Source organism: Sitophilus oryzae, unplaced genomic scaffold, assembly GCF_002938485.1.
Source record: "Sitophilus oryzae breed Bouriz unplaced genomic scaffold, Soryzae_2.0 scaffold_810_pilon_pilon, whole genome shotgun sequence".
NCBI lineage: Eukaryota > Metazoa > Arthropoda > Insecta > Coleoptera > Curculionidae > Sitophilus > Sitophilus oryzae.
In genome coordinates, this window is record NW_022147429.1 from 5,498,695 (window position 1) to 5,526,683 (window position 27,989).

General features: G+C 32.2%; 1 protein-coding gene across 4 annotated transcripts; it reads right to left on the reverse strand.

Annotated features, from left to right (window-relative positions):
* Window positions 1-313: 313 nt before the first annotated feature.
* Window positions 314-27,907, reverse strand: LOC115889039 (angiotensin-converting enzyme-like). Of its 4 annotated transcripts, none has more exons than XM_030908950.1 (10): window positions 27,762-27,907; window positions 11,362-11,520; window positions 10,373-10,510; window positions 7,115-7,370; window positions 6,683-6,989; window positions 6,434-6,586; window positions 1,702-1,826; window positions 1,470-1,645; window positions 707-990; window positions 314-640 (listed from the first exon to the last, which is right to left on the reverse strand). In XM_030908950.1, exons 1-10 carry the CDS (start codon window positions 27,762-27,764, stop codon window positions 358-360), a joined length of 1,884 nt encoding a protein of 627 aa, XP_030764810.1. In that variant the 5' UTR covers window positions 27,765-27,907; the 3' UTR covers window positions 314-357. The 4 variants fall into 4 exon arrangements, with proteins under 4 accessions (XP_030764810.1, XP_030764813.1, XP_030764811.1 ...); XM_030908953.1 differs by having other exon boundaries at window positions 27,776-27,876; XM_030908951.1 differs by having other exon boundaries at window positions 11,189-11,520; window positions 27,776-27,872.
* Between the last annotated feature and the right edge of the window lie 82 nt (window positions 27,908-27,989).

Genomic DNA, 27,989 nt, shown 5'->3' on the forward strand with positions numbered 1-27,989 from the left:
TCTGAAGATGCAGTTTTGTTGGTATGCAGTATCAAGTTGCTTTTAAACTGGCCGACAACCAGTATTCATTGTGTCCTATTAAGATGACCTGTAGACGCTGGTTTTCAGCGCCCGAAATCATCATCATCTACCAGCCACTAAAGTCCACTGCTGGACGTAGGCCTCCCTCGTTTGCTTCAATAACTCTCTAAATAAGAATGTCTTGTTTTCACTTTTGCAACTAAATAGTCGGCCGACTGAAAATTGCACGTCCGCACGTCGATGCGTAGCCTTAAGATACAAGTTTTTTTGCGAATAAAAAATATTTCAATTATTTTTTTTTACTATAATAGTTTTTCTATGCGTATACTAATTTATTTACAATAAACTATAAAAAATCACAGTTGAAACTATGCTAAAGGTACTTGGTAACAATATGTTTGCATTTGCTGCATACACTAACGACTGATACAAAGCGACATCATTTTTGTTTGTCATCCAGCCTATAATTGGTTCTTTTTTATTTGCTTCTCTTAACCAAAGAAGTAGAGGTTCGAAATAATTCAACATAGGTTCAGCTGATAGCTTTTCTGATTTTCCTCTTGTTAGCATTTTAATGACATTCTGCCAGTGACTCGCTTTGCCAACTCTGAGTACGTCACTGAAATAAAAGACATTTGGTAATAATTAATTGAAAAAGCATCTACTACTATATTTAACTACTAACCTTAAGACTCTTCCAGCTTCTCTAGATCGGTAGACATCGCAGGTGTGTAAAGGCCCCGTATGGCCTGCAGCGCTGCACATAGCTTCGTGGATTTGGAACTCTAGTAACAAAGCTACGTAATATTTAACGTAGGAGATATCGGCAGGTATGTGTCTTTTTGCAGCGGCATCAAAGTGACTTTCTGTTCTTGGTATTGGGGGTACCACTCCTTGGAATCTTAGACGTAAGCTCCACCAGTCAGAGTTCATCTTCATAACTCCTTGTCGAAAGATTTGATACCTCCACTGGAATTGATTAAGATGATCAGTAGCATTTCAAACATAATAACGAAACAAATGTAAGTTTTATTTACTGTATCTCTATTTTGAGCAGCTATTATAGAAATAAGTTATCTCTGAAAAGTATACTGGAATAGTTTAGAGTATGATGCTAATTAGCAACTGTTATTTGGTTCAAGCAACTTTCCGCTGTTGTCGGTTCTAACAAGTAGCGGCTTAAAATGAAAATTGCAATCTCCTAGTAGTTGTATAATTGTAAATTCTAAAAAACTTCTTGGCTTAATCTAAGATAGAAACACAGGGTAGAAACTAAACAGTTATGCGGCCGAAAAAATTGTTATAATACTCTCATAGCATTGAACAACGCGCCGCCACTGCCTTTGGTGGCCCAGCTACTTATGTCATCACTTTCAAAAACAGCATAACTAAAGTTCTATGCCTTTCTTCAGATTCCTAATAAGTCAACAAAAAATTGTTTTCATTACCTGGTCGACAATATATGCAAATGGAGCATAAGCTACTTTTCTTAAGGCCATAAGCATCAAGAAATTGATATTGTGTTCGTAGCCTTCAGTTTTATTGTTGGATAAACCCATTCTGTAGAAGTGGGTAGGATTGAACACAGACAATATTATAGCATTAGCTACAGCTTCATGAAAACCTGAAAAAAATTGTAGATTTATTAGGGTTACCTATTTTATTATACTATCGTTATACCAGGATTAGAGCCATCCCTATATAGAAAAGGCTGGTCCGAATAGTATAAATAATACTCGATATGTGCCATTTCATGGTGTGTGTCGATAAGGTTTTTCATGTTTACTTCCGTACATTGCTTAATTCTGAAATTGTTTTTACACAACATGGTATGTTTCCTCTTACGTCAGGTGATGGACGGTGAGGACAAAGGTTGAAACTTATCTTAATATCAAACTTTATCTCATTGCTAATGCTTATCAAAAACTAATCTATTATAGGAGTCTATTGATACATTCATTATGTGCGGTGGATTTCCAAGAAAATCCTATAGGGGCCATCCAAATGCAGAACAGGAGAACTCTTAAAGGCCGGTAGATATGGAGCGCGTACGCTCATTGTAGTATACACGGACCACTGCCGGTTGAGATCACACCTACAGAGGATGGAACTGGTGGAAGACGCCGAATGCCGACTCTTTATGGAAGATGACGAAACTGTGAAGCACGTTATGTGTGCCTGTCCCGCTGGGAATAGGACCAGGTTTCAAGTGTTAAGCAAAACCGAGCTAGACCTGTCAGACCTAGGAGACATATCACCCTCAGACATAACAGCCCATGTTAAAAGGTTGGGTCTTGAGGGTGAACTTTAACAATCTTTTTTGTTTAAAGAGTTTTGTAGTACTAAGTTCACAATAGGCCCTCGAGGCCTCAGTCACAGAATATCTAGCTACGCAACAGAAAAATACTCGAAATGAAAGAGCTAAAATTGCACAAATAAAATACTAGATGGCGCGACAATATCATAATCAGAATATAATTGGAAATATTGAATTTTCGGTTTTCAATCGACGATAGATCGACGGCTCGTCGACGGCCGTGAAGCTCGGCTAAATATGCACAGTTGCCAGATTCAAATAGACTTTAATTCGCATCCCATTCTTTTTCTTGTGTATAATAGTTTCTTTCTATTCTTCTTTTCTTGTCAGATACACTTATATTAATTATTCGTTTAGCTTTTAAAATAGTTTTAAGTATATTATTACAAAACATATACATTTTTAATATACACTGCCTTATAATGTTAACTAAGAAAATACCTTTAAAATTAATAATATATGTACAGGGCGATTGATAGTGATATTTATTAATGCTGGAACGTTAGTAATATATAGTAGTATAATATCATACTCGGCATAAAAGTTGCTGTCACGACATCGTACAATAAATTAAAATTCGTAAAATAAATTAAATTTATTAATTAAACAAATCTTTATAATAGAAACGCAAGTATACCAAATTTGGGCCCAATCGAAATCCAGGAAATGATAATATTGTACTATATTATGCTACCATTCGATATGCTTCAAGGTACCATAATATTGCAATGTCACTGAAGATCCGTAGTATACCAAGTTTAAGCCCAATCGAACGCCAGGAAATGGTATCGTAATATGGTACTACATTATCGTACCTCTTATTGATATGCTTCATGGTACCATAGTATTGCAATGTCATAAAACATACGCAAGTATATATCAAATACGAGCTGTCACTGACGATACGTAGTATACCAAGTTTAAGCCCAATCGAACGCCGCGCCATGTACGTAATATGGTACTGTATTATGGTACCACTTTCTGACATTCGATTAGGCTCATATTTGATATATACTTGCTTAATTTTGATGACATTGCTATATTTTGATACCATGAACCATAACAAGTGGTACCATAATATAGTACCATATTATGTACATGGCGTTCGAATAAACTTGGTATACTACGTATCTTTGGTGACATTGTAATTTTATGATACCATGGAGCATATAAAGTGGTACCTTCTATAGTACCATATTATATTACCACTTCCTGATGTTCGATTGGGCTCATAACTTGCGTATTTTTGATGACATTGCAATATTATAGTACCATGAAGTTTATCAAGTGGTACCCTAATATAGGTCCATACTATATATGTACACGGCGTTCGATTGGGCTTAAATTTGGTATACTACGTATATTCAGTGACATTGTAATATGGTACTATGATGCATGTAAAGTGGTACCTTCTATAGTACCATATTATGATACCACTTCCTGACGATCGATTGAGCTCATATTTGATATATAATTTCGCATTTTTGATGACATTGCAAAATTATGATACCATGAACCATATCAAGTGGTACCATAATATAGTACCATATTACGTACATGGCATTCGATTGGGCTTAAACTTGGTATACTACGTAACTTCGGTGACATTGTAATATGATGGTACTATGATGCATATAAAGTGGTACCTTCTATCGTACCACATTATGATACCACACAATATCACTGAATATACGTAGTATACCAAATTTAAGCCCAATCGAACGCCGTGTTCATATATAGTATGGTACTATATTAGGGTACCACTTGATAAACTTCATGGTACTATAATATTGCAATGTCATCAAAAATACGCAAGTTATGAGCCCAATCGAACATCAGGAAGTGGTAATATAATATGGTACTATAGAAGGTACCACTTTATATGCTCCATGGTATCATAAAATTACAATGTCACCAAAGATACGTAGTATACCAAGTTTATTCGAACGCCATGTACATAATATGGTACTATATTATGGTACCACTTGTTATGGTTCATGGTATCATAATATTGCAATGTCATCAAAATTAAGCAAGTATATATCAAATATGAGCCTAATCGAATGTCAGAAAGTGGTGTCATAATATGGTACTATAGAAGGTACTGCTTTATATGCTCTCTCTAAATACTTAACGTTTGAAAAAATAGCTCTGATCTATTTTAATATGTTTAAATTTGAAGGTAGGCTTTATCAGGAAGTATTACAATATGAATTACACAATGGCAACACTGCACAAAATTCTTTTAAATTTCGTTTGTAGAAAACTGTTTTCTTTAAAATTTATCGCCCTCTATTATGTAGTAGCGAAACTACCGCATCAAAATATCTGATTTGGAGACAGGCTTTAAAAGCCTGTCTCCTTTTGATACCTACAATTTTATGCGTGTAACGAGTAGTGATGGGAATAATCGAATTATTTTCACCATCGAATAATTAGTAATGATTCATATTTCACAATCGAATTAATAATTCGAATTATTTAGTAGTATTATAAATTTAACCTAAAAATAAATTCGTCCCAGCTAGTGCTCGTCTAGGGGCTATTTTAAACAAATTATGAACCATTGCCATACCTATATTCTATCACTGAATAAAAAATAAAAAAAATATTCTTTATTCAATGTATTCTATTAACTGTGCCGAAGCCGTTTAATAAATTAAACCATAATTTAAAGTTTTAAATTTAAAAGTGCCGAGTATCGTATTTTTTCGTATTTCTTTTTATTTTATCAGTTGCAATCAATAATTATTTAGATAAAAGAAGAAAATTAATTTTAGTGTTCGGCAGGTGTTCGGTGAAATTTGGGTGAGATGGAAATGAACCAAATAATAGTAGTAGGTATTCTTTCGTTCTCAACGAAATGAAAATTTTCACTTAAGCTGATTTATTCCTACGTGGTATAGGAAATAACAATGATTTCTGGATTTTTCTATATCGGATCGTTCCTTTCTTTGTCGATTCCCTTTATAAATCAGTTTAAGTGAAAATTTTCAGTTCGTTCAGAACGAAAGAATACTACTAATAGTACTATACTAATTACTAATATTCGTATTCGTCCATAGGAGGTTATGTTTTATGTTCATTTGTAATTCGGTTAACCACAGATATAATATAAAATACTACTAATTTTTATCTCGATATATCGAAAAAGATAATTCGAATTAGTTAGTTTTAATTTACTATCGAATTAGTCGTATTATTTAATTCGAATTTTCCCAACACTAGTAACGAGGCTTCTGTTGCGTAGCTAGATATTCTGTGCCTCAGTGGAGTCCTGTCCCACTGTTAATAAATTCAAATTCAAATTCAAATTTCTTTATTAGACCCCATTAAGTTTTACAGAATAATATTAGTATTAATAAATGTGTGTCTAAAGGGATCGCACCGCGATTAAAAAACCGATACAATGGCACAAAGTGCCAGAGTGGTGCGACCCCAAAAAATACAGAACAATGTGCGGTCTTTGTGTGCGGTGGATCTGGTTGATGGACAGATCGGTTATTTGGTACACGCAAAGCTAAAGATTCGTCGTTGTGGTACTCACAGCGGAATAAATTAATCTAGCGGTAGTCGCGGTAATAGTTGAGTACGAGCAGTGTGTAGTGCTGTTTTTAAAATATGGATTCAATCAATAGGAGAAGAAATGTTGGACTGGAATAAGGTCTGGTTTAAACGATGGTATTCGGAAAGACAAGATATTCTCATATGAGTTTAATTGGAAACCAACGAGCCTATTGATTTACACATTTTTTTTCTTATTGAATCGTTCAAAACATTTTTGTATGCTATCGATAATACCTTCTTTTCCTTGTACCATGGTTGCGGTTGCGACGCGTCATGCGGTGATAACATATGACCTCTGATATGACCGAGCATATGACATTTATGTAATAACTTAATAAGTTGAGATTTGACCTTGTGATGTAATTAGATTTGACTTTAAGAAAATATTTGTCCTTAATATAAGATAAGATCTGATCTTAATATAAGGTAAAATTGGCTTTAAGATAAAATTTGACTTTAAGACACTATTTTAACCGTTAATCTCCACTACTGTCACAGTATTGAATTAATCATCTCGCATTAACTAACCTGTAATCTATTTTATTGCAAAAATCCCAAGCGCTTGCGGTACATTGTACTCTTCTAGCAGTTGGTTTTTCGATCATAGAGTATCTCCAAAATTCTGGAGGCATGGGTTTTAATCCTAAAGATGTATAAAATTCTTCTGCCATTTGAAATATTCTGAAACAGAATACGTACTATTCTTACATGGTGTTCTACCAAGTCTACCGAGAAACTTATAAATCATTTAAAAATACTATGTTTACAATGTTTTACCTCAAAGGTGTGAATCCCTGCCTTAACATCTCTGCCGTTGCATCGATATTACCAAATTCTGGGAAAGGAGTAACCAAATCATGTATGTTGCTGAAATCTTGAGCCCATAAATCACCTAAGATGTGGGCAGGTAAGGGACCTTCGGCTCTAACAACTTCAGGGCCATATTTATCATACAACTTTGTTCTAACGTAAGCGAACAGTTCTTTGTATAGAGGCAAAATCTGTTGAATTGTTTGTGCTAAGTTGTCCTCGAAATCGGGGGTTTCGTACACAAATTGCATTTCTTCACTAGCATCCTGAAAACCTTTGAATAATATTAGAAATGATTTGGTTTTCATGAAAAGCAACACAACATTTTTCTAATTGATGGAATTTTTAGTAGGTATATTATTATTCATAGCTAATAAAAATATTCTATGTATTTTTTACCATTGAATCTAGCTGCTTGATTAGCTAGCTCTACATATCGCATAAATTTGTTTTTCATATTAGGTCCCGTTCTATCATGCCATTCCCTCCACACATGCAACAACTCCCGAGTATCTCGAGACTTCGCAATGATTCTTTTGGCATCTTCTACATCTAAATCGCAATATATTGACTCATTTTTGTACGGATTAGAGGAGTAAGGGCATATTCTCGCGTGAGAATATAAGTCTTTCATTTCAGAGATCAAATGATATATCTAAAATTATATTTTTGATACATTGATATTTCATTGATATACAGGGTGTATCAAAACAAATGCGAACAACTTAAGGGACGGCTTCTTGGTAACAGTAAAGATCAGTTTGTTATGAACGTTGGGTCAAAAGTCAACCATTAGGGAGATATTCCAGTAAAAAGATGCCCAAAGCGATAGAATATTGAAATTTTACCATAGTATTAGAGCCAAAACACGCGACGGCTTTAGGGCGGCGCACAGTGATGCCGAAAACGCGAAAAGTGGCAAAAATTAATTTCGCAACTTACTGCTACATTTTTTAAAATTATTTTTGTTAAATGTGGTGTTCTAAGTGTATAAGTGATGTGTGTGTTTGGAATTCAGAAAATTGATTTTTGAAATTGATTCAGAATTTATGTATACAGTATGTACTTAAATTGGCTGTAAAAAATAAAAAATGGGTGTAAAAAATTTAATTATATTATTTTGTCTTCAATAGCATATTAATTTAATACTCTATTCTTTGTAAAGTTTAAAAAATCAAAAAAAGTTTGTGTAAACACATTAATAAATATACAGGGTTTTATTTTCGGCCCCTTACAATAGAATTAGCATTTCGTTTTTACTGTAATTAATCCTTTTTTCAGAACTAGTTACCAATAAGTATTACTTAAATTCAAGATATTGATATTCATTTCCATGAGAAAAAAAAAGAAAGTAAATACATCTGTATATTTTATGTAGTTAGATATTAATGAAAGTAACACCCTTGATTAAGGGTAACACCAAAACATCTAAAAGACTGAGCGCTCTTTTCGCATTAGATGTAAGCATTTGTTCACTTACAACCATTTAATTTTAGTTATATTTTTAAATGTTCTATAATTTAGAAATATCTGTAATTACCTGTGGTAAAAATATTATACTTAGATGATAATTAGAACTTAGTTACAAGAATTTAATACGCAAGAAAAAGAAACTGAAAATTATCCTAAAGCTTCTAGATAAGATGGATAATATATTTAAGATGGATTTAGCACATGGATAAAAAAATAGAATAATTTTATCTATAATAAGTTTTGGAGCCTCAGGATGCTGTTCTATTTTACTTGACAGGAGAAGTCTTGGTGATCTCTTACTATATCCGAGAAAATTAGTATCTAGAAGGTGCATGACATTCTTGATAAAAGTTGTTGAATGAATATTGACATTGACACGTCTTTTTTTTTAGTTTATATTAACAATAATTATTCAAAATTAATGAGATTTCTAATAATATTAAATTTAATGTCATATAAGCACAAAACGAATAAAAACTTGGCTTAACAGGGAAAAGCTAGTTAAAATTACACATTAAAAAGTATTTTTAAATTTGGATACTTTGTATATCGAAAATTAAATTGAATAAGAGAAAATATATTACAGTTTCCTTTCTAAAACTAATTAAAAATAACCAACAACAATATTTTACAGCACCTAAGAAACACCCAGTAATATACTGTCATACGTAATTTATTTTGGGAAACTAAACCATGGTTTTCGGGAGAGTTAGACAACCTAAAGGGTATTTGTGGGCTAATGTTGGTCATGAAACTTCGTAGTTATGAAGAAAAAAGGCTAATACTTGTAACCTACGTCATATTTTTTTGGAGCAATTGGGAGCAATTTGTAAAAGCTTACATAAAATGTGATTTTAGATTAAGTAGTTCTTAATTACAACAAGGTCTTTATTGATTTTTTTTATGGTACCAGGGAAGTTAAAACTAGAATTACCATGAGGAAAAACAGTTGAAAACATTGTACTTTCTCAGAATACTTTTTACTTTACAAAATTTTTAACTAATTTATCACCAACGTTAAACGCACTAATTTTATTTAATCAAAATTTTATCAAAATATTTTAGCTTCAGCTAATAATTTTATAAGTTCGAACATTTCTTATCAGGGATTAATAATGGGCCCGTTTTCATTCAAAAATCTTCATGATTCTGAAAATATGGTCTATTAGGAACTATACGAGTGAAATTATAATTAAAAAAAAAATACTTTTGATATTTTGATTTTCTGCCGCTTTTGGGAACTTCTGCATCACTGTGCGGCGCGGTGCCGCCCTGCTCCTGAAAAGGGACTTCAGTGTTACACTGTGGTGTTACAAAACACACGGTATCACATGGACGAAGCGGTTAAGATCAAATTCGCGCCGCCTATAAACCACCCAAAAGCCTGTGTTTTGACTCTTGCTACTATGGAAAGCACACCTTCTGCATATTTTTTTAGTTGATAAAAACTACCCCTATAATTCTTGTTGACTAAATTATAGATAAACCTACGCAGCGCCTCGCCTTGGAGAAGATTAAATTTGGATAGTATTGTTAATATAAAACCCTATACTAATCTATAGCTTTATAACTATAATGTTTTTTTAATGTTTATTAATAAACGATAATTCTATTACCCGGCCGTATAGCTGTAGCCATTAAACCAAAATATTACTAAATCTATATCTCTGACTACTACCAACTGCTACCCTTGTTTATATCTACTAACCTATATTTTGTTTTGTGTGGTCTGTGGTTTGTTTTTTGTTTAAATGTTTTATTCATTATTCATGTTGGTGATTTATTTTTAAATTAATGTTTGTTTTTAAAATAATATTAACCAAATTGTCACTCTAATCGCTGTCTTTTTTAGACAGATGTCATTTGTCATTATTCAATTCATTATTCGAATTCTCAGAATGTTGTTAACATTAATCGTTTTAGTTTAAGTTCATTTAAGTTTCACAATTTTTTTCATCAATCACAATTGTTTATCTCTATCATTTACCGGATTAATAATACAGAAATTACAGCTCCAATTACAAACGCTTAATTATTTATATCGACCATTATTTATAATGATTACTACAACAATCTATCGACCTGGCGACTGCTTTGTCTGTAATAGCTTATTTTTACCTAACGTTTATATAACAAACTACCCATTTGTTTTAAATCACCCTGTATAGATATATTGGTAGTTACTTCGTTATATTTATCATCCGAGAGTGTAGCTTTGCTATTCATCACTAACATTTTGATTTGTCTTCGAGCAATAGGATCGGGAAGTCTGGTCCAATCAAATTCCACTGCTTTTCGCCATGTAATTTTACCAAATTTTTCCTGTTTAATAAAAATATCAAAAAAGTCATATAAAACAGCAGAAAAGTATTAAATATATCGTCGGTGAAATGTGTTAAACTGCTAAACTTCATTATTCCTAATTTTACAAGAGAGAAAAGAAACGGTACAAAAAATATGCACACATGTAGCAAGTATCGTATTTGTGGCAATGTGTTGAGTAACCATAAACCGCTCGCGTGAACAAGAAACTTCGAGAGTTGGCAACCCTGGTTGACGGTCGGATTATTAACCTATTATTGAGAATTGTAATGTCGGAGTATTGATATAAATAAACTTATTTTGTGTTACTAGTTTTTGATTATACTTATAGTTGTTAGTTCTTAGAGGTAACACAGTATTCATGCATTAATATGATAAAGATAAAGAAATAATAATATTTGTTGGGGAATAATAAAACTCAATAAGTCGTTTTACACTTAGCGTAAAAATTATGTATTAATTAAACTTATTATTTAATTAAAGTCAAAAATGGAGTTTAGCAGATTAACACATTTCACTGACGATATATAGTCCGCCCAACGAGAGGTTACATGACAGTTGTGTCGTTTTAATCCACATGTAAATAGTATTTTCTGTCATTTTTTCAGTGTTGTGTGTCGAAATGTTTCCTGGTTCGTTGGACAGACTGTATATCTATTTAATATTTAATGTAAATACCTTTTGATGAAACTGAAAATTATTGTTAATGGTATGAATGTGGATATTTACAAGTATAGTCTGTCCAACGAGAGGATCCATGACACTGAGACTTGCGTCTGTCATTTTTTGATTGTCGTCTGCCGAAATCTTCCCTCTGAGTCGTTGGAGAGACTTTGTATGTCTAATTCTACCTTTAATGTTTGTTCCTCAATCATCCTTCGCTTATTAAAATCAGTCATATTTGTAGAATAAGCCCACTGAGCTGAGCTAACTCGAAAACATATATTTGAAGCTTCGCTGTCATATTCTCTGAGAAATTGTAACGCTTCATCTAAATTTGAGTTGGTACCCTAAAAAAGAATTAAATTTTAATCGGTAAATGTACAGGGTGGACCATTTTGGTTGTTTCTATAGGGTATCTAGGAAACAGTAGCGTGGCAAATTCTCGCGGGGCCCACCCGCGAACTTTTTTAGGGGCCTCCTAAGTAACTCAAAAATTCCTTCAAATACATCATTTATTGTGATATCTGCTTGAAACATATTTTTTAACAAGAGCCATAATGTGATATTTTTTTATATTTTGATAATTGTTTCAATATTTATTTATTTATTATTATAGTACTCTTAAAATACTTAAACTAGAAAACAAACATTTATGCTTCTAATTAATCAAAGTTTTATAAGAAGAAAAAACAACTTAACATTTAACTACTAATAAATAAAACACAAGTTTTAGAAAGTCTATTCCTTTTTCCTCGACCTTAACAAAAGGAACTTGTTTACGAGTCTGTCCAAATCTACCTCTATGCTCGATCATTCTCAACTGATATTATGGCCAGTGAGCTTAGGCGATTTTGGGACATGTAGACCTCGCAAAACTTTTTATTTTCAGCTTAGAAGAATTTCTTTCTGGTTCAGCGGATGTTACAGGGAGAACCAGAAACAACTGGAATACAGTGCAAATCTCAGGTATACTGCTAATCAGTAATTGGGTTTTTTCAAAAATAAAATCAGAAAACTCTATGATACTGTGAAAATTTTTGATTTTTTCATCAAGTAAATTTTTTGCTTGAATTAGCTCCGATGCTAGATTTTGTGTTAGGTCGTTAGGATATTTGTCTACTAATACTTTGGCATTAGCTAAGATATCAGATTCCTGGGATTTTAACAATATTTGTGGTTTTAAATTTCAAATTTTGAATTGCGTCATACCTGATTGTAAACTCAGTTATATTATTATAAAAAATTGTGACTTTACCGACTTTTAGAATTTTCAATGGGCTCATCAGCTGCTATTTCATCAAAAAAAGGTTTGACTCGAAAAGGTTTTGTTTTTTAACAGAGGTTCAATATTCCAAGATTTTGCAATTGAAATTGATAGCTCATACACAGTTTCAAAATTGTCCCTAAGATTTTCTATTTTAACAAAAACTCCTGATATTAGATCTGTGGCCAGTCCTATGGCAAATATCATTTTTTTGTAAGCATTTTGAAAGCAAGTTAGTATATTCCAATATTGTACATTGGAAATTTAGTAAGAAAATAAATTCGAAATTTTCTATTTTATCTTCTAACATCTTGGCCTCATCTCTATCAGTTTCAGTATTAATGTTAAATTCGATAGACACTTGACGACGGACAAAAAATTAGTTTTTATCGATAGTATGCTTTCGACTCTTGACGACAATCTAGTTGGACATACTTTTTTTAAAGTTAAACCAACAGTTTTCCTATTTTTTATTTCGCAGTTTAGGCTTTGCCAACGGGGTAGACTTTCACTGAAAAGTATATAAAGACTTTGAACCGTATCAAAAAATGTCTTATCTCGCTAATATTGCTCACAGAGTCATTTAAAATAAGTGTGCTTATGTAAAAAGTCTTAGTCTAAGAGCTGGCTACATAAAAAACCTTATCATCGTTACATGGCTAATTTTTCTTGTGAAGTATCCTTTTGTGTTGCCGTTATGAAATAGTCATGTCTGCCAGCGCGATCCCGGGGCTTAAATTGGGGGCGGCCAATTGAAAGGGTGAAATTTTGACACTAAAAATACTATTAGGTACATGAGTTATAATTACCAAATAGTTTTTATTTATTATTAAGAAACGTGAGAAATTGTTGGCAGACATTTTTCTCGTTGCTAAAATGCCGGCAGACAACACTAAAGAGGCATGACATTTTTTTCCGCAGGCCATAATTTAAAAAAAAAATGGCATACATGCATGCCGATTGGTTTAATGTCATATTTATTTATTTTTATTTTAATTTATTTCTAATTTAGAAATAAATTAAAATTACTTCTAATTTATTTTATTTATTTTCTAGCGCAGATTCACCCTGTAGAGAGTAATATCGCGCTTTTGATAACTGTCTGTTGCTGATTTAGCCATGATCTTTTTGTCTGCCCTTTTTTATACGCCTTTAAAATAAATAAATATAACATTCCACCAATCAGCATGCATGTATGCTTTAATTTGTTTTAAAAATTATGGCTTTGAAAAAATATTTTTGATAATGTAATTTTTTTGATAATGATATTTAAAAGAAAACATTAAGGAATAACGGTAACACATTTAAAAAATATTTAACTCGATATACTCTGTATCCTCTAAAGTCAACAGAGCATTTCTAGGACTTGTGTTTAACACCATGAAGCAACGACAGATAAAACATTTTAATATGACACACTAGAATATACTGAAATTAGTTTCATTGTTATTTGACGCAAAATAACTAAAATACATCAGCAATTTTTTCTCTATTACTTTTGATCTTTGCTAAAGAATAGATATGTAATTTACTTAAGAAGAAAGTATTTTAATTTTTCCAAATACGCAAAAAGTAGGAAAAATTATTGTTTTTTAGATTATTTCAAGTTTTTGGTCCTTCCCCGTATATTAAACAATACGTAAATAAAGAAAGAGACCATGACTAGCGCTAGATCTGCAAGACCCAACATGCAATACGTGTTTTTTGTGATATTGCGTTAATTTTACTTTTTTCAAGTTTGGGAGAGCGGGGGCGTTGATCTGGTTTTAAAAGGGGTAGATGGGGGCAAGCGATAAAAAGAAACGATAATTTATTCCTGTAAAAGCAGTGTAAGCCGGTTAAAGCTAGCTAATTTTTATCTTTATGGACGAATAAAGGTTCTTATTTTTAAATTGCCCGTATAATCTAGACAAGAATTAGAAGTACTTAGTGGTTATGCGAGGGTATCTTTCATCCCCACTGAGTTAATGAATTCTGCGAGAAATGTTCAAAAACGGTCCCGTCTGTCAAACATCTGTAGGAAAATCTCATGTCTTAGTTTCCTATTAATTTTTATTGTTATTTGGTTTAAATGTGTTGATGTTAAATATAATTTAAATAGTTATAAAATTCTGCATTTCTCATTGCAAATAGCATTTTCGTTTTAATTGCTGCTCATAGCTAGAATTTTTTTGCTTTGCAGCCGGCGCCGCGCCGTTCAAAGCCTACTTATTCAAAGTGGGCGAATTTTTAAAAACTCTTATCTCGAAGAGGAATCGAGCAAAATATCAAGTATGCTATATTTTTGGAAAGGTAGTTTTAAATTTTTTTCAGTGATTTAAAAATATACAGGGTGTCCCATATTGAAAATCAAATTTTCTATTGATAATTCTTAAATTATTAGTTTTAAAAAAATTATACTTAAACCATTAAATTTCTACGTAAAAAGGTGCTTTGGAAATGTTTTCATAAAATACAAAATTTTCCATAGTAAAAAAGTTACAGCGATTTGTTAAAAATGCACATGTTTGAAAAACACCCCGTAAGCCCGTGGTTACATTGGATGCGTGTCCGTGCATTTTTTTGGTCGTACGTGCTCGGGCGTGCACGCAGCAAAAAACAAACAAATGGTATCTACGCAGGCGGTTACATAGAATCGGAGTTTGCGCATCCGTGCACGTACGTCGATTTCCGTTGGTCGGATGAAAACAAACTGGTTTGTTTTTTTAATACGTGCACGGTTCCGAGCGTTCGAAACTTTATATCTCTGGGCCAAATACATTCCCAAAAAAATTGAATATTTTTGAATACCAATTTATTTTTATTTTAGATATATTAATGTTGCTGGAAACATTCTAAAATATTCAAAAAAATTGACCAATTGCTGTTTTAATTCACCCAATATTTTACATATTCATTTTCTTCCCCTTTTCTTGCATATAGATCATTTACCTAACATTTTCTTCTGTTCATAAGTAGTTATTTTAACATTAAATCCTCAGACAGCATCAAAGTAGTGGCGTCCGTTTTGACAAACTCGACACACAGGACACCATGAACGCGCATCTAATGTAACCACTAAAATAAAATAGTCGTGCGAGTAAATTCCGTCAGAGCTCGCACGTTTAAAAAAACGCACGGACCCGCGTCCAATGTAACCGTGGGCTAACTCCGAAACGGTAACAGATATCGGTGTGCGGTTTTCACCATCATGTTTTTGATAAAAATTGAGCTCCAGACACCGATGTTAGTTTTCGTCTATCTCCTATAGAAAAGGGTGTTTCCCTTTAAAAACGTCCAATTTGACCCACCCTGTACATTGAATAACCCACCTATTGTATAAACTAACTAGTATTGAATCTAATCCATAATAGTCTTTAAAGGCGATGTAAGGAAATTTGAATAGCATAGGAACTGACCTAAATCCATTCAGCGTAACGACTTGAAGGAAAGAACTAACGAAACACCGGACATAAACCTTAATTTTACGTAAAAATGAGAGTACTTATTGTGATGGTTTGTAATTCTTCCTTTAAATCGATGACTCATTATTTGTTTTCACTGCATTTATATTAACGGACTTTGAAGAATATAAAGTTTTCCGTGTGTAAAAAGTTAAATTGAATTTTTGTAATACACATATTATCATAGTAAGAATTTTGAAATTTTTTTTTCAAACTACTCAATTAACAATTAATTATTCTTTGCATGAATTGAAATGTCGTATATTGTCAGCCCTTTTTTCTTATGAAATATTAGTAAATTGCAATAAGATGGGGTTTCTCAAAAAAAAATATCTGAAATTTTGTTGGTTGTTTAGTTCTTTATTTAGATTTTTTTATCATTAATATCATTTTATTTATATCTTTTTTTTATTAGAGTTTTCTTCCACCTTAGAAAATATATTTTTTTTTCTGGTAGGTTTCTTGGCTTGAGGTCGGGGTAGTTCAAAAATTGTTAAAATTTAATTTAAAACATTTATTTGACTGACGTTTCGAGAGTATGTGTCTTTTTTAAAGTCTCTTGATTTTCATGCATCCGTTGTCCGACGATACGATGATACGATATTAATAATTTTATTGGTTGAATTTAAAGGCTTCTATTGGTTAGAAACGGTTAACCAGTCGAAGCATTTAAATTCAACCAATAAAATTTATATCGTATCATCGTATCGTCGGACAACGGATACATGAAAATCAAGCTTTAAACGTAGATACAATTAACTTACATACTAATAATCCGGGTGTCAAAATACACAAACCTTATACACATGTGAACAAACGAACATAACGGACTGAAACTCTACGTAGATATTATATTCTATTGACTAGCCTTGTGGTACTTTAATTATATTTATATTTAATAGTAAATGGATTTCTAACTTTCTATGTCTCTTTTTTTGATTTAAATCATCGGTTAAAGTAAAAAAGTTTTAAATAAGCGATTTAAATCATGCTTTAAATTTAAATGGTCGAACCCTTAGCCGTGCCCTTAGATTGTTGAACCACACTGAAAAAGAATCGAAATCGGAAAAAGAAGTGGTTTATTTGATTAATATTTATTAATATTGAACATATTAAATAACATTTATTTAGATAAACTAAATATTAAATGTTTTTAATTTGATTTGGTTCAGAAATTTATTTGTAGTTGCTTTTTGTTTCGATTTAATAAAAATATATTTGTATTTGAAGCAGGTTACGGACATGGTAGGGAAAATAATAGCGTAAAAAACTCTGTTGCCTATAAAAGTTTTACTATAAAACAAAATAAACGCATTAGAAGGATAGAAATAAATTCCTAAAAAAAGGAAATGAATATATCTACAATACTTTATATTATGTCTTCTCCATTATCCAACAATACTTTGCTACTTGAACTCTGAACGAAAAACTCTGATACGTTGAACGAGTTATGGTCTTTCTTGTTAATTTTTGTAAATTGGGAACTTTTATGTATAATACCTCTATAACCATCAGAATTGCACTTGAGCTGAATCTATATTTCATTGAATTCACAAAATAAAACAAAGTAAGGTTTTTTTGCTCTCTTCTCAATTAGTTAGAAAATACCTTAATCTTTTTAATGACGCACTTGTATCTCTATTGTAGTTAAAGACTACACTTAACACTACAGAATAGAAAACTATTTGCTAGTTTATTAAGTTTTTAATGCCGTTTCGGTTCAAAAAACTAATAAAAAAGAAAGTGTTTTAATGAAGTGCATAATAGGTGAAATTTAATTTGATAAAATATAGACACTTACTTGAACAAATCTAACATCATCATTAGCCAATACACTAACTGTTAAATATATGCAAATAAAAATCACCGACAACATGAAAGACACTTCCATATTTTCTAGCGAAGCCTATACTATCGGCGCGTGCCTTTTCCAGTGACAACTGTACATCTTCGAAAATGAAAAAATAATAGCGCACCTATGTCGTTAGATGATTCCGTTTTGCTAAAATTGAAGGCGTGTTTGAACCTCTGCCTGGCGTGACAAATGATTTTTCAGTTAGGTGCATCCCCCGGACCGTGACTCGTGTCATACGCTCTTAAAATCTTCGGAAAAGAAAGCGCTTGGCTTATATAGACTGCTTGGCGATTGTTGTTACTAAATTGCAGCATATAGGCCGTGCGATATACAGAGTGGTAATGTTATCATGATATACGATAGTACACATGAAATAAGAAAAAAAGTGTATATGAGTATGGGGGGTGAACAGAACGATAATTCGCTACAGCTGCTGCTAAACACGAACAGCAGAGGCTGAGATGGGTACCAAAACCAAAACTGTAGTTGTTAAAACAACGCAAGCAACAGGAAACTCCACAAGGTGGAGTAACCTCCTCCCTACTGCGGAGCTTGGTAGTGGATGAATTACTAGAAGAATTAACTCTAGCGGGAATACACTGCATAGAGTATGCAGATGACATAGTCATGATCGCTGGGGGAAACATGAAGGCACCCTGTGTGATATTATCCAACGTGGACTTCGTATCACTGAGAGATGGTGAAGGACTGTAGGACTGAGCATCAACTCTGTCAACCTAACCGCTGTAGTGTTATTCGCCAGAAAGCGAAGACTGAAAAACTTTGAAAAGAATCCATCTAAATGGAAAGGAAATTCTGCCATCGCAGGAAGTCAAATATCTGGGAATTAGCCTGGACAGTAAATCCTTCTCGAATAGGTGTGGTGAATAAGACCCATGATTACCTATGGAGCCGTTGCTTATTGGTACACAAAACTAGAGCAAAGTACAGCAAGGCAAAACCTGTGCAAAGTACAGAGACTGGCATGCATCTGCAACACAGGTGCCATGAGAACATGCCCAACAGCAGCAATAGAGGTCATCCTAGACTTAACACCACTGCACATTGTGATAAGAATGGTCAGTGACGGAAAAAGTACTGGAAGAATTTTCAGGTCAGGGACTTGGAACTTGGAACACCCTCAAAAGGAAAATTCCACTCCTAAAACTCCCAGTGGATGACATACCAAGAATGTACAGCTTTGAGAAATACCTCTCTGTAGTATTGAGCAATAAAAAGGATTTTGAGCATACCATAACGTGGTAATGCTTCCAAAACCAAAGCACGGATAGGACTATTTCTCCCGAAATCTATTATAAATACTCCGAACCCAATGGGCACATACCCCAGCATCCTTCAGGCAGAAATTTATGCTATCGAAAGATGCGTACAATTTATCTTTGACAGGAACTATCGAAAACAGGATATAGCCATCTTATCCGTATATAGTCAAGCAGTAATAAGAGCGATCAATTCAGTAATCATCAATTCGAAGTTGGTCGAAGAATGCCTAGAGAAGCTGAACAAATTAAGCAAAGAAAATAACGTCCTGCTATTCTGGGTGCCCGTTCACCAAGGGATAGGAGGCAATGAAAAAGCAAACGATCTAGCTAGAAAAGAACTGAACACACCACTAACTGGACCAGAACCGTTCTGCTTTCGAAGCGAAGACCAACTTAAAGCGGAAATCAAGAATCTGGAAAATGTAAAGAGGAGGATTTCCTTTCCATGAACTCCGTAACCTGGAATGGGAATCCTCCAACGGTTTAAGACACTCGAAAAAGTTTCTCAGAACTTATGACAGAAAAATCAAAGATTTTCCTTGATTTAAGAAGAATCTTCGGATTGTCCACACGGTTTCTAACAGGACACTGTCTCCTTAACAAACACCTCAGTAGATTGAAGCTGAGAAACAACGGTGAATATCTACAGATTATGTGGGGAAAATGGGGTAACACCAGAACACCTCTTATTATTAAGTGCGTCGAGACGACAACCGTTCATGCCATAAACTTTTGGTACGGCTGATATCGGAGATGGAGAGCCTCTGTGAAGCCGTCTCAGCTACTGGCTTTTGTTAAAGCCCTGAAATTGAATGATGAGGTTGCAGTGATTAACCCTGCTCCTAAACATTCTACAATATGGGCCCGAAAACACCTCCTTATGTAGCAAGAAGCCCTTTAAAAATGGCGTAGATTACAGAGCTGCAACAAATCAGTTTTAAAAAGACTTAAGTCTTAAGTCAATTCTAAAATCGAAATGATTTAAGTCTTAAGTCAGTTTCAATATAAAGTTCAAAAAACTTAAGTTTTAAGTCTTTGACTTAAGCCATTTTCTTTCAAGTCAAGTCATTTTTTAAAAACTTAGATCTCATAAAAGACTTAAATCTTTGAAAATATTTAAGTTTTTTTGTAAAATGACTTAAGTCATTAAAAAAAGATTTAAATCTTTTTTACTGACTTAAATCTTTTCTAAAAAGACTTAAATCTTCTAAAATACTTAAATATTTTAAAAGTCTTAAATCTTCTAAAAAGACTTACATCTTCTAAAAGTTTTAAGTCTTTTTAGAAAAGATTTAAGTTTAGATAGTTAATTTAAAAAGACTTAAATCTTCTAAAAGATTTGTCTTTTGTAAAAGACTTAATAAATCATTAAAAAAAGATTTAAATCTTTTTTAAAGACTTAAATCTTTTCCAAAAAGACTTAAATCTTTTTTTATTTCGGAATAAAGACTTAAGTCACAAGTCATTTTGAAAATGACTTAAAGTTTAAGCCTTAAGCCAGCTTTCGAAATATGACTTAAAATCTAATGATTTAGGTCATTAAAATGATTTAAGTCAAAAAAAGACTTAAGTTTTCTATGAGCTTGCAGCTCTGGTAGATTATAAATATAAATGATCGAAGCTTAAAATTTCGTATACGAAAAAATCACTTGTGTTACTTCCCTAGGTAATTCTGTGGAAATATTCCCAACTGATTCTTTTCAGATTATCACCTTGTATAGAATACATGAATATAAAATATATTTGCGTATACAGACCGGACCACCGTAGTAGTAACATAGGCAAAACCCATAGATTTAGTAAGAACAGATATCACATTGTGCATTTTAACCCGATCAAACAATCGGAGGTTGACTACGTACTGTAAAAACCAACTGAAATAGAGAAGGCGACATTGCCACATCTCAAATTTGCGTCTATCTACTTAGTTTGATTCGCAGAAAAGGTGACTTTAAAACCTTCACCGGATATCAATAAATCTCAATTTCTTAATTAAATTAATAGTTTATTTTTAAAGAAGCATGCGTAATAATATGTTATTAACCAGAGGATATATGCGTTACTATTAAAGGACGTGTTTACTGTTTAATGTGCTGAAACGTCTAGAACTATTGGCAACGTCGCTGCTAGTCTTCCAGAATGAAATGAGCCGTCCGTCCCACCACCCCTCGCGACGGCCCTTGGTCGGTTATAGCGTACTACGTTTAGCTTACGGTGTGTTTGAAGTCGGAATCAAGTCCGAAGTGAACTTTTCAGTGGTTTTCAGTAGTTTTTGTTTTTGTTTAACGTACTTTTGAATCTGCGAATTTTCAATATGGTAGGACAGTGTCAAATGTGTGGAAAAATAAGCTCAAATTACCCGAATTTGTCTTTTTACAGGTAGGTATTGTTTCCGCCGTAATCGTACATAGGCGTCCCACAAGGGAGCCTCTCACAATTAAAATAATTTCTAATTATATTTGTTGAATTTTGATCTATTAAAACAAGAACGTAGTAGCCGGTAATTGAATTACAATTCGTCTCAATTACTACCTAACTCTTGTAGATCATAACAAATTTGAATATAAACGTTGCATTTGAAACTTTATTATATGCCAGAAAGAGACATTTTTTTTAAATTGCGTCATATTTTGGTCATTATATACGATATTTTATTGCTTTATTAGGTATATCTTATATCTGCCCCTTCGGTCTTGCTTAGACAAGTTTTTACCACCGTACAATACAAATGCCTCTTCCTAGAGTTATTTGTACGGTGTGTTTACCTTTTTTTAGAATGGGACGAACTGTAAATAATTCTTAGGCTACTATTTTTATGCATATCTATATACAAAGTGACCCAGACCTCCAAAAAAGCTTTTTACCTATTACTTTCTTATTCATATAGTTTTTGGTTTGTGATTTTAATTTCAATCTTTACATAAGATCGGGGCCATTGTAACACACATTTTCAAAATATTTTTGTCAACATACAGGGTGATTTAAACTGCAATACATATGCTTAATACAGTTCATGAAGATTGGGACGTTTAACTAAAATTTGATTGTCTGATTAAGCTACCTAAGTAATGGATTTGTAAATAAACGTAATAATCATTATTATGCGACAGAAATCCCATACTGTAGCACACAGATTTGATACTTTTAATGATAAATGCCCTCTATTGAGAGACTAAAAGGTAATTGCCTCGTATCAGAGCCATCATAATACGAGAAGAACGAAAGTCAAATCTTGTCTTATATTTTCAAAAAAACACAATTTTCTCATTAAAATAAATATTGATTTTAGGTATAGGAAGTTATTAATAATACAAGATTAAACAAGTATTACACAGTACTTCACGGGAAGCTATCGATTGCGAACTAATTAAATCGTTACTAATTATTAATTTTGAAAAGTTCTTTTTAAGATCAAAAAAGGTAAAACTAAAACCTAAACTATCATTTGACATTAAACGGGAAGTTCTAAATAATGTTGCCTATTCTAAACAAGAAAAATTTATTTATAAATTTTATAACACCTCTAATTAAATTTGGATGAAAAGAATATTTCTGTTTGCTGTACGTAATTTTCTCAGAGATTAAACGGGAAGTTCTAAGTTCTCTTCTTCTCTCTCTAATAAAAATGAGTTTTAAAGTCAAAAAAAGTCAAAAGGACAAGTTATTCCAAAAAAGGATTGTCCTTTTCAAAAAAGGACAGGTGGCAACCCTAGGTATTTCTGGAATGGAAATTTAATGGCAAATCTACAACTTTAGTTTGAAAATATGTTCCGGCCACCTATGATTACAAAAATGTCTAAAATGTGCTTTACCATTGACTCCATATTCTAAAAAAAATTGAAAGAAAAGTAACCAACCACAAACCTAATATAGAACTGTTTCGGAAGCCTGAGTCACCCTGTAAATATTCAAAAGTAACTGAAAGTTTATATAGAAGTAACTGAAAGTTTAAATTGAATATCGACGTTGGAGCGATGTTCGAAAACTACCTACTAACGTTTCAACATAAGTATATGTGGGATATTAATTATATTATTATATTAGACCTTATAACAAAACTCATCTAACGAAAAAGTGTTAATGTAGTATATTAATATGGAGTAAAAATTTTACTAATTACTTTACTTTTACTTTACTAATTAAATTCGTTCCAAAAAAACGATACGCCACTGGCCATTAGAACAATCCAAATGCGCCTAGTTGCCGGGGTCGGAAATTTTAGACTTCTCTGTCTCTTCTGTCCTTGTTTGACACATTGGAATGTTTGATACACTACCAACGAGTATTTATGAATGAGATGTTCGGTTTATCTTTATAATGTCTTTGGCAAAACCGGACGATTAGCGTATACCCGTCCGCCGGATAAAAAGCAAGCGAAAAAATGCGATAAAATAAAAATAGGTATTTATAGATATGTGATAAGAATGTTTCTGAATTTGTATTTATTCGTGTTTTAATAGCCAAAACGAATTCATAGATTCTCGCGACAGCTCTCGTGTAAAATTTATTTTCTAAGTAAAATAATGGATGTTTACGAAGTTCGTGAGAAAATTCAAATTGTAAAATGGTATTTCCAAAATAGGTCTTATCGGGATATACAAACAATTTTTCCACAAACTTTTGTAAACAGGCCAATTCCATCTTTACCTACTATATCAAGAGTTATTAATAATTTTGAAACACATGAGTGCGTGTCCCCACAAAAACACAAAAAGCCTGATGTTGATTAATGAAGAACAGGAGTTAAAGCAAGTGTTCATTTGTGCTACCGCGGATCAAAATCCCACGTTTTCAAGTAATCAAATTGCTGAGGTAACATATTCTTCACCTAGCACGCTTAAAAGAGTCCTTAAAAGAATGGATACCGATCGCATAAAGCGCACAAAACTCAGGAAATTTTCCATGAAGACCAATTTCGGCGTATGGCGTTTTGTGAATCTGTAATGGAAAAGGCCAATTTAGATGAAAACTTTATTCGGCGTATAGTTTTCACCGACGAATTAAGTTTTCATTTATTGAGTCGTCATAACCCTACATAAGTGCGATATTGGTCTCAGGAAAATTTGCACAGATATTTTGAGGTACGCACGCAATATCCTCATTGATGTCCATTTCCAAGAACTGGACGCCGTTTTTTCGATCATACGGTATTTTTTAGGACGAAGTATAGGTATACAATAATTAAGATATAATTTCAGTAAATTGAAAACTGCTATTGAATATGTTTTAAATTATCTTAATATGCCTATTAGCAGTGATTTTCTATTCAACTAATAATAATAGAATTAAGAATTACAAATGACCTTCCTACTACCCTCTTTAGATACCTATGTCATACTAGGTATATATTTAATTGTCATTGAAAAGTTGTAGGAATATTAAAAATTATTATTTCAATATATTATTTTCCTCCTTAAATTAAAATAAGCATTTATAATCGTTAGGATTTTTTATTAATAAAGTTAAGTGGTATTACCTACTACATACCGTATGATCGAAATAAAAACGGCGTCCATTTGGCTTGGAAATGACGATCGATGACATTATTCCCCATATAATTTTACATAATATAAGAAATGACAGCGATCATACAGATATTCGCGGTTTTATATATAATATCTCTGATAATATATTTCATATGGCATTTTCTACAGTAAATTTTTTTCAAAGCCGCCCAATAGTTTTTCTCTCGTATTTTACCGTTGAAAGAGCCATATGAGATAATACCGGGAGTATCTATATATTATAGGAAAACGGTGGGAGGGGGGTGTAAAAGTTTTTGAAATACTCTAAATACAAAAAATGTTTATTTTTTAATTCTCCGTCTAATAAAAAAATAATATATCCAGAATATCCGGTGTTCTATTTTAAAAAAATTAAAAAAAAAATATTTTATATTTTAGAAAGTTTGGCGTAGAATTTTGAACACCATGTATGATTTAAGGTTTCGATGTATTTATAGCAAAGTAAATATAGACCATCTAAAGTATAAATACCCAATATAGGTTTGATGTTTGATTTCAAAAAACAGAAGAAATATATAGAAATCGCAACCAAACCAAACCAAACCACTTCCATTTCTCTGGGACCAGCGCTCCACAGTGCGGCGGATGGTTATTCTAGCGGGTCAAAATCTCAAGAGCAATGTTTGGGTGGTTTGGGACTTAAAATCTAAGAACGTAGCAAATGGTCTAATATACAGGGTACTACAAATTCGAGGTACGAGCATTGGTATCTCGGAAATCGTAAGAGATACGAAGATGGTTAAATTGGGGCAAAGTTGCGCTTTAGGATGTTCACCCAGATACCATCAAAAAAGTTTTAAAAATTTCAAGGATTGCTGAGTTTTTTGGAAAAAAAAGGATTTTTTATTTAAATCAATTTTATTTTTTCCTGGCGTTACTTTTTAGAAAATCAAAAAACTAATTGCACATTCTCATGGCTACTTTATTAGGGCTACCTGATAGTATTTTTAGATTTTCAAATTAGCTGATAATTTGTGAGATACAGAGGTCAACTTAATTTTTTTAAATACGGACCTGCATTTTTTATTTGAAGTTTTGAAAGAACTCGATCTCCTGAGTACAATGATATGCCACACTTAATATTTTTGTTTGTGACATTTGAACACAATTTAATTAAACTAATTTCAAGTCCGGCTCTGTTTTTTTTTAATATTTAATCTATTCATCGTTACAATATTGGTAAGCTTTCAAACTAACCAATGACGTGGAGTAAAACATTGAATACGGATAATCAAATGCAATTAAATATTAAAAATAATATAAAATTATTGGGCATTACTTGATGAAATACATTTCAAAATTACAATAAAGAGTACAGAATGCATTCGGAAGTATAAGAAGAAGATGTTCAAAGAGCTATAAATAAGATTTAAAGAAAAATACATTAACTTGTGCATTAGGGACGGTGATAACCCTTTCGAAAGTGTAGAGCATTACTAGTTTTAGAAACTAGTTTGTAGAAGTTGACTTATTTATAATAACTACGATTAATATTATGCATATTATTAGATCGTACACTGAGATTTCAAAATCATAATAAAAAAAGTTATAAATTATATTTTTAAATTGCTCTTTCATTTGGCTCGATTCAATGTTAATTAGCGCTGATCCATATTGGTGTGATGTATATAATCAGATTAAATAATTTAAAAAACAGAGTGGGACTTGAAATTATATTAAATAATAATTAAATAGTTTTGTTATTGTTAAGGTACCTTAAACAAAATAAAGCATCAAGTGTGGCATACTATTGTACTCAGGAGATCGAGTCCTTTCAAAACTTCAAATAAAAAATGCAGGTCCGTATTTAAAAAAATGAAGTTGGCCTCTGTATCTCACAAATTATCAGCTAATTTGAAAATCTAAAAATACTATCAGATAGCCCTAATAAAGTAGCCATGAGAATGTGCAAACAGTTTTTTGATTTTTTAAAAGTAACGCCAGGAAAAATAAAAGTGATTTTCAAAAAAATCCGTTTTTTCCAAAAAACTCAGCAATCCTTGAAATTTTAAAACTTTTTTGTTGGCATCTTGGTGAACATCCTAAAGCGCAACTTTGCCCCAATTTAACCATCTTCGTATCTCTTACGGTTTCCGAGATACCAATGCTCGTACCTCAATTTGTAGCACCCTGTATAGCAACTATATGGTTAAATTTATTTATTTATCAACAACTTAATTTATTAATAAATAAATACAAGATAATAAAACTATGATATTATTCGTGCATGACACACAAAAACCGTATTGTAAACTATTGCTAAATACATAAAATTATGATATCAGGTGAAATACTTACAATAAACTCTTTAGCAGTTATTTTTTAATTACTTTGTAATCTTGTGACACCCTCTATATTTTATTTTAAAAAATTATATTTTATTTTAAAAATAATAATTAAGATAGATATTTTAATTTTAATTTTAACACTCGGTTGTAAATTCATATATAGTAAGTATCTAAGACAATTTTTTAAACTCAGTGCCTTTGGATGGAGTTGTTTTGTTTTTATACTATCCGATTGAAATGAAACTTTTTGGGCATTCACCTGTTAAGCTTGAACTCCCTGTGACTGTAACTACCTGTGTTGGTAACTATCGGTAACTCAAAAGATCTACATCATTCAATATATCGATATTTGAAAAAAAGTGAAAGTTTTATATCTGCAGAACAAAGGCACGAAGGATTTTAACAAATAATATACGTACAGTAGAAAAGTACATAGCTTTGGCAATCTTCAACATAATTTGGCTTTGGAATAAAATGTATAAGCACTTGTAAATATTTTGTTTTCGTATGATCTCTGCCTTGCTGAGCAGAAAACGACCAAATTTGGTTGATAAAAATGTATCGAAATACAAAGAGTATTCATGCATTTTTATATCAATTGGAATGTCTACTATTTATTCTTACAGTACACATTTTTTGGCTTATTTCTAACCAAACGCTTTTGTCCCGCTAAATTTATCTTCCAACGCACTGTGCGCTCGTCCGTCAAATGTATGTCAAATGCAAAAATAACTGTCATTGTCTAAAATCCAACTAAAATCTTTAGCGCCAACTTCAACTCGGTCCCCAGATGACGTAAAAAAACTGACAGTGCAGGAAGATACGAATCGAACTATCCTTATCTCTAAATAATAAATATATATAATCTCTAAAATAATATAATCTCTAAATAATAAAATAAGAATATAGTGTATAGCAAATACGTTTTACCATAGTATCCTTACCCAGCTCCCAGATTTTAGATTGATTATCGTGATCGTGTCTATTTTTTTTCTCTGTCTTTCAAACACGATATCGAAGATCTTGTGTATTTTTCACTTCAGCTTTTCTGAAATGTAAATGACACATGACTACTCTGTTGACAGTTCGTTTGTTTTGTGTTGTGTTAAAACAGCGTTAAAAACAGTAAATAATTTGCAATAGAATAAAAAAATTGTA

What these genes read in the sequence shown, in the direction of transcription:
- LOC115889039 (XM_030908950.1), bottom strand. An exon ending in TCAAGCAGCTAGATTCAATG is followed by an intron (nt 6,990 to 7,114) that starts GTAAAAAATACA and finishes TATTATTCAAAG; the next exon opens with GTTTTCAGGATGCTAGTGAA. An exon ending in GAAGCTGGAAGAGTCTTAAG is followed by an intron (nt 641 to 706) that starts GTTAGTAGTTAA and finishes CTTTTATTTCAG; the next exon opens with TGACGTACTCAGAGTTGGCA.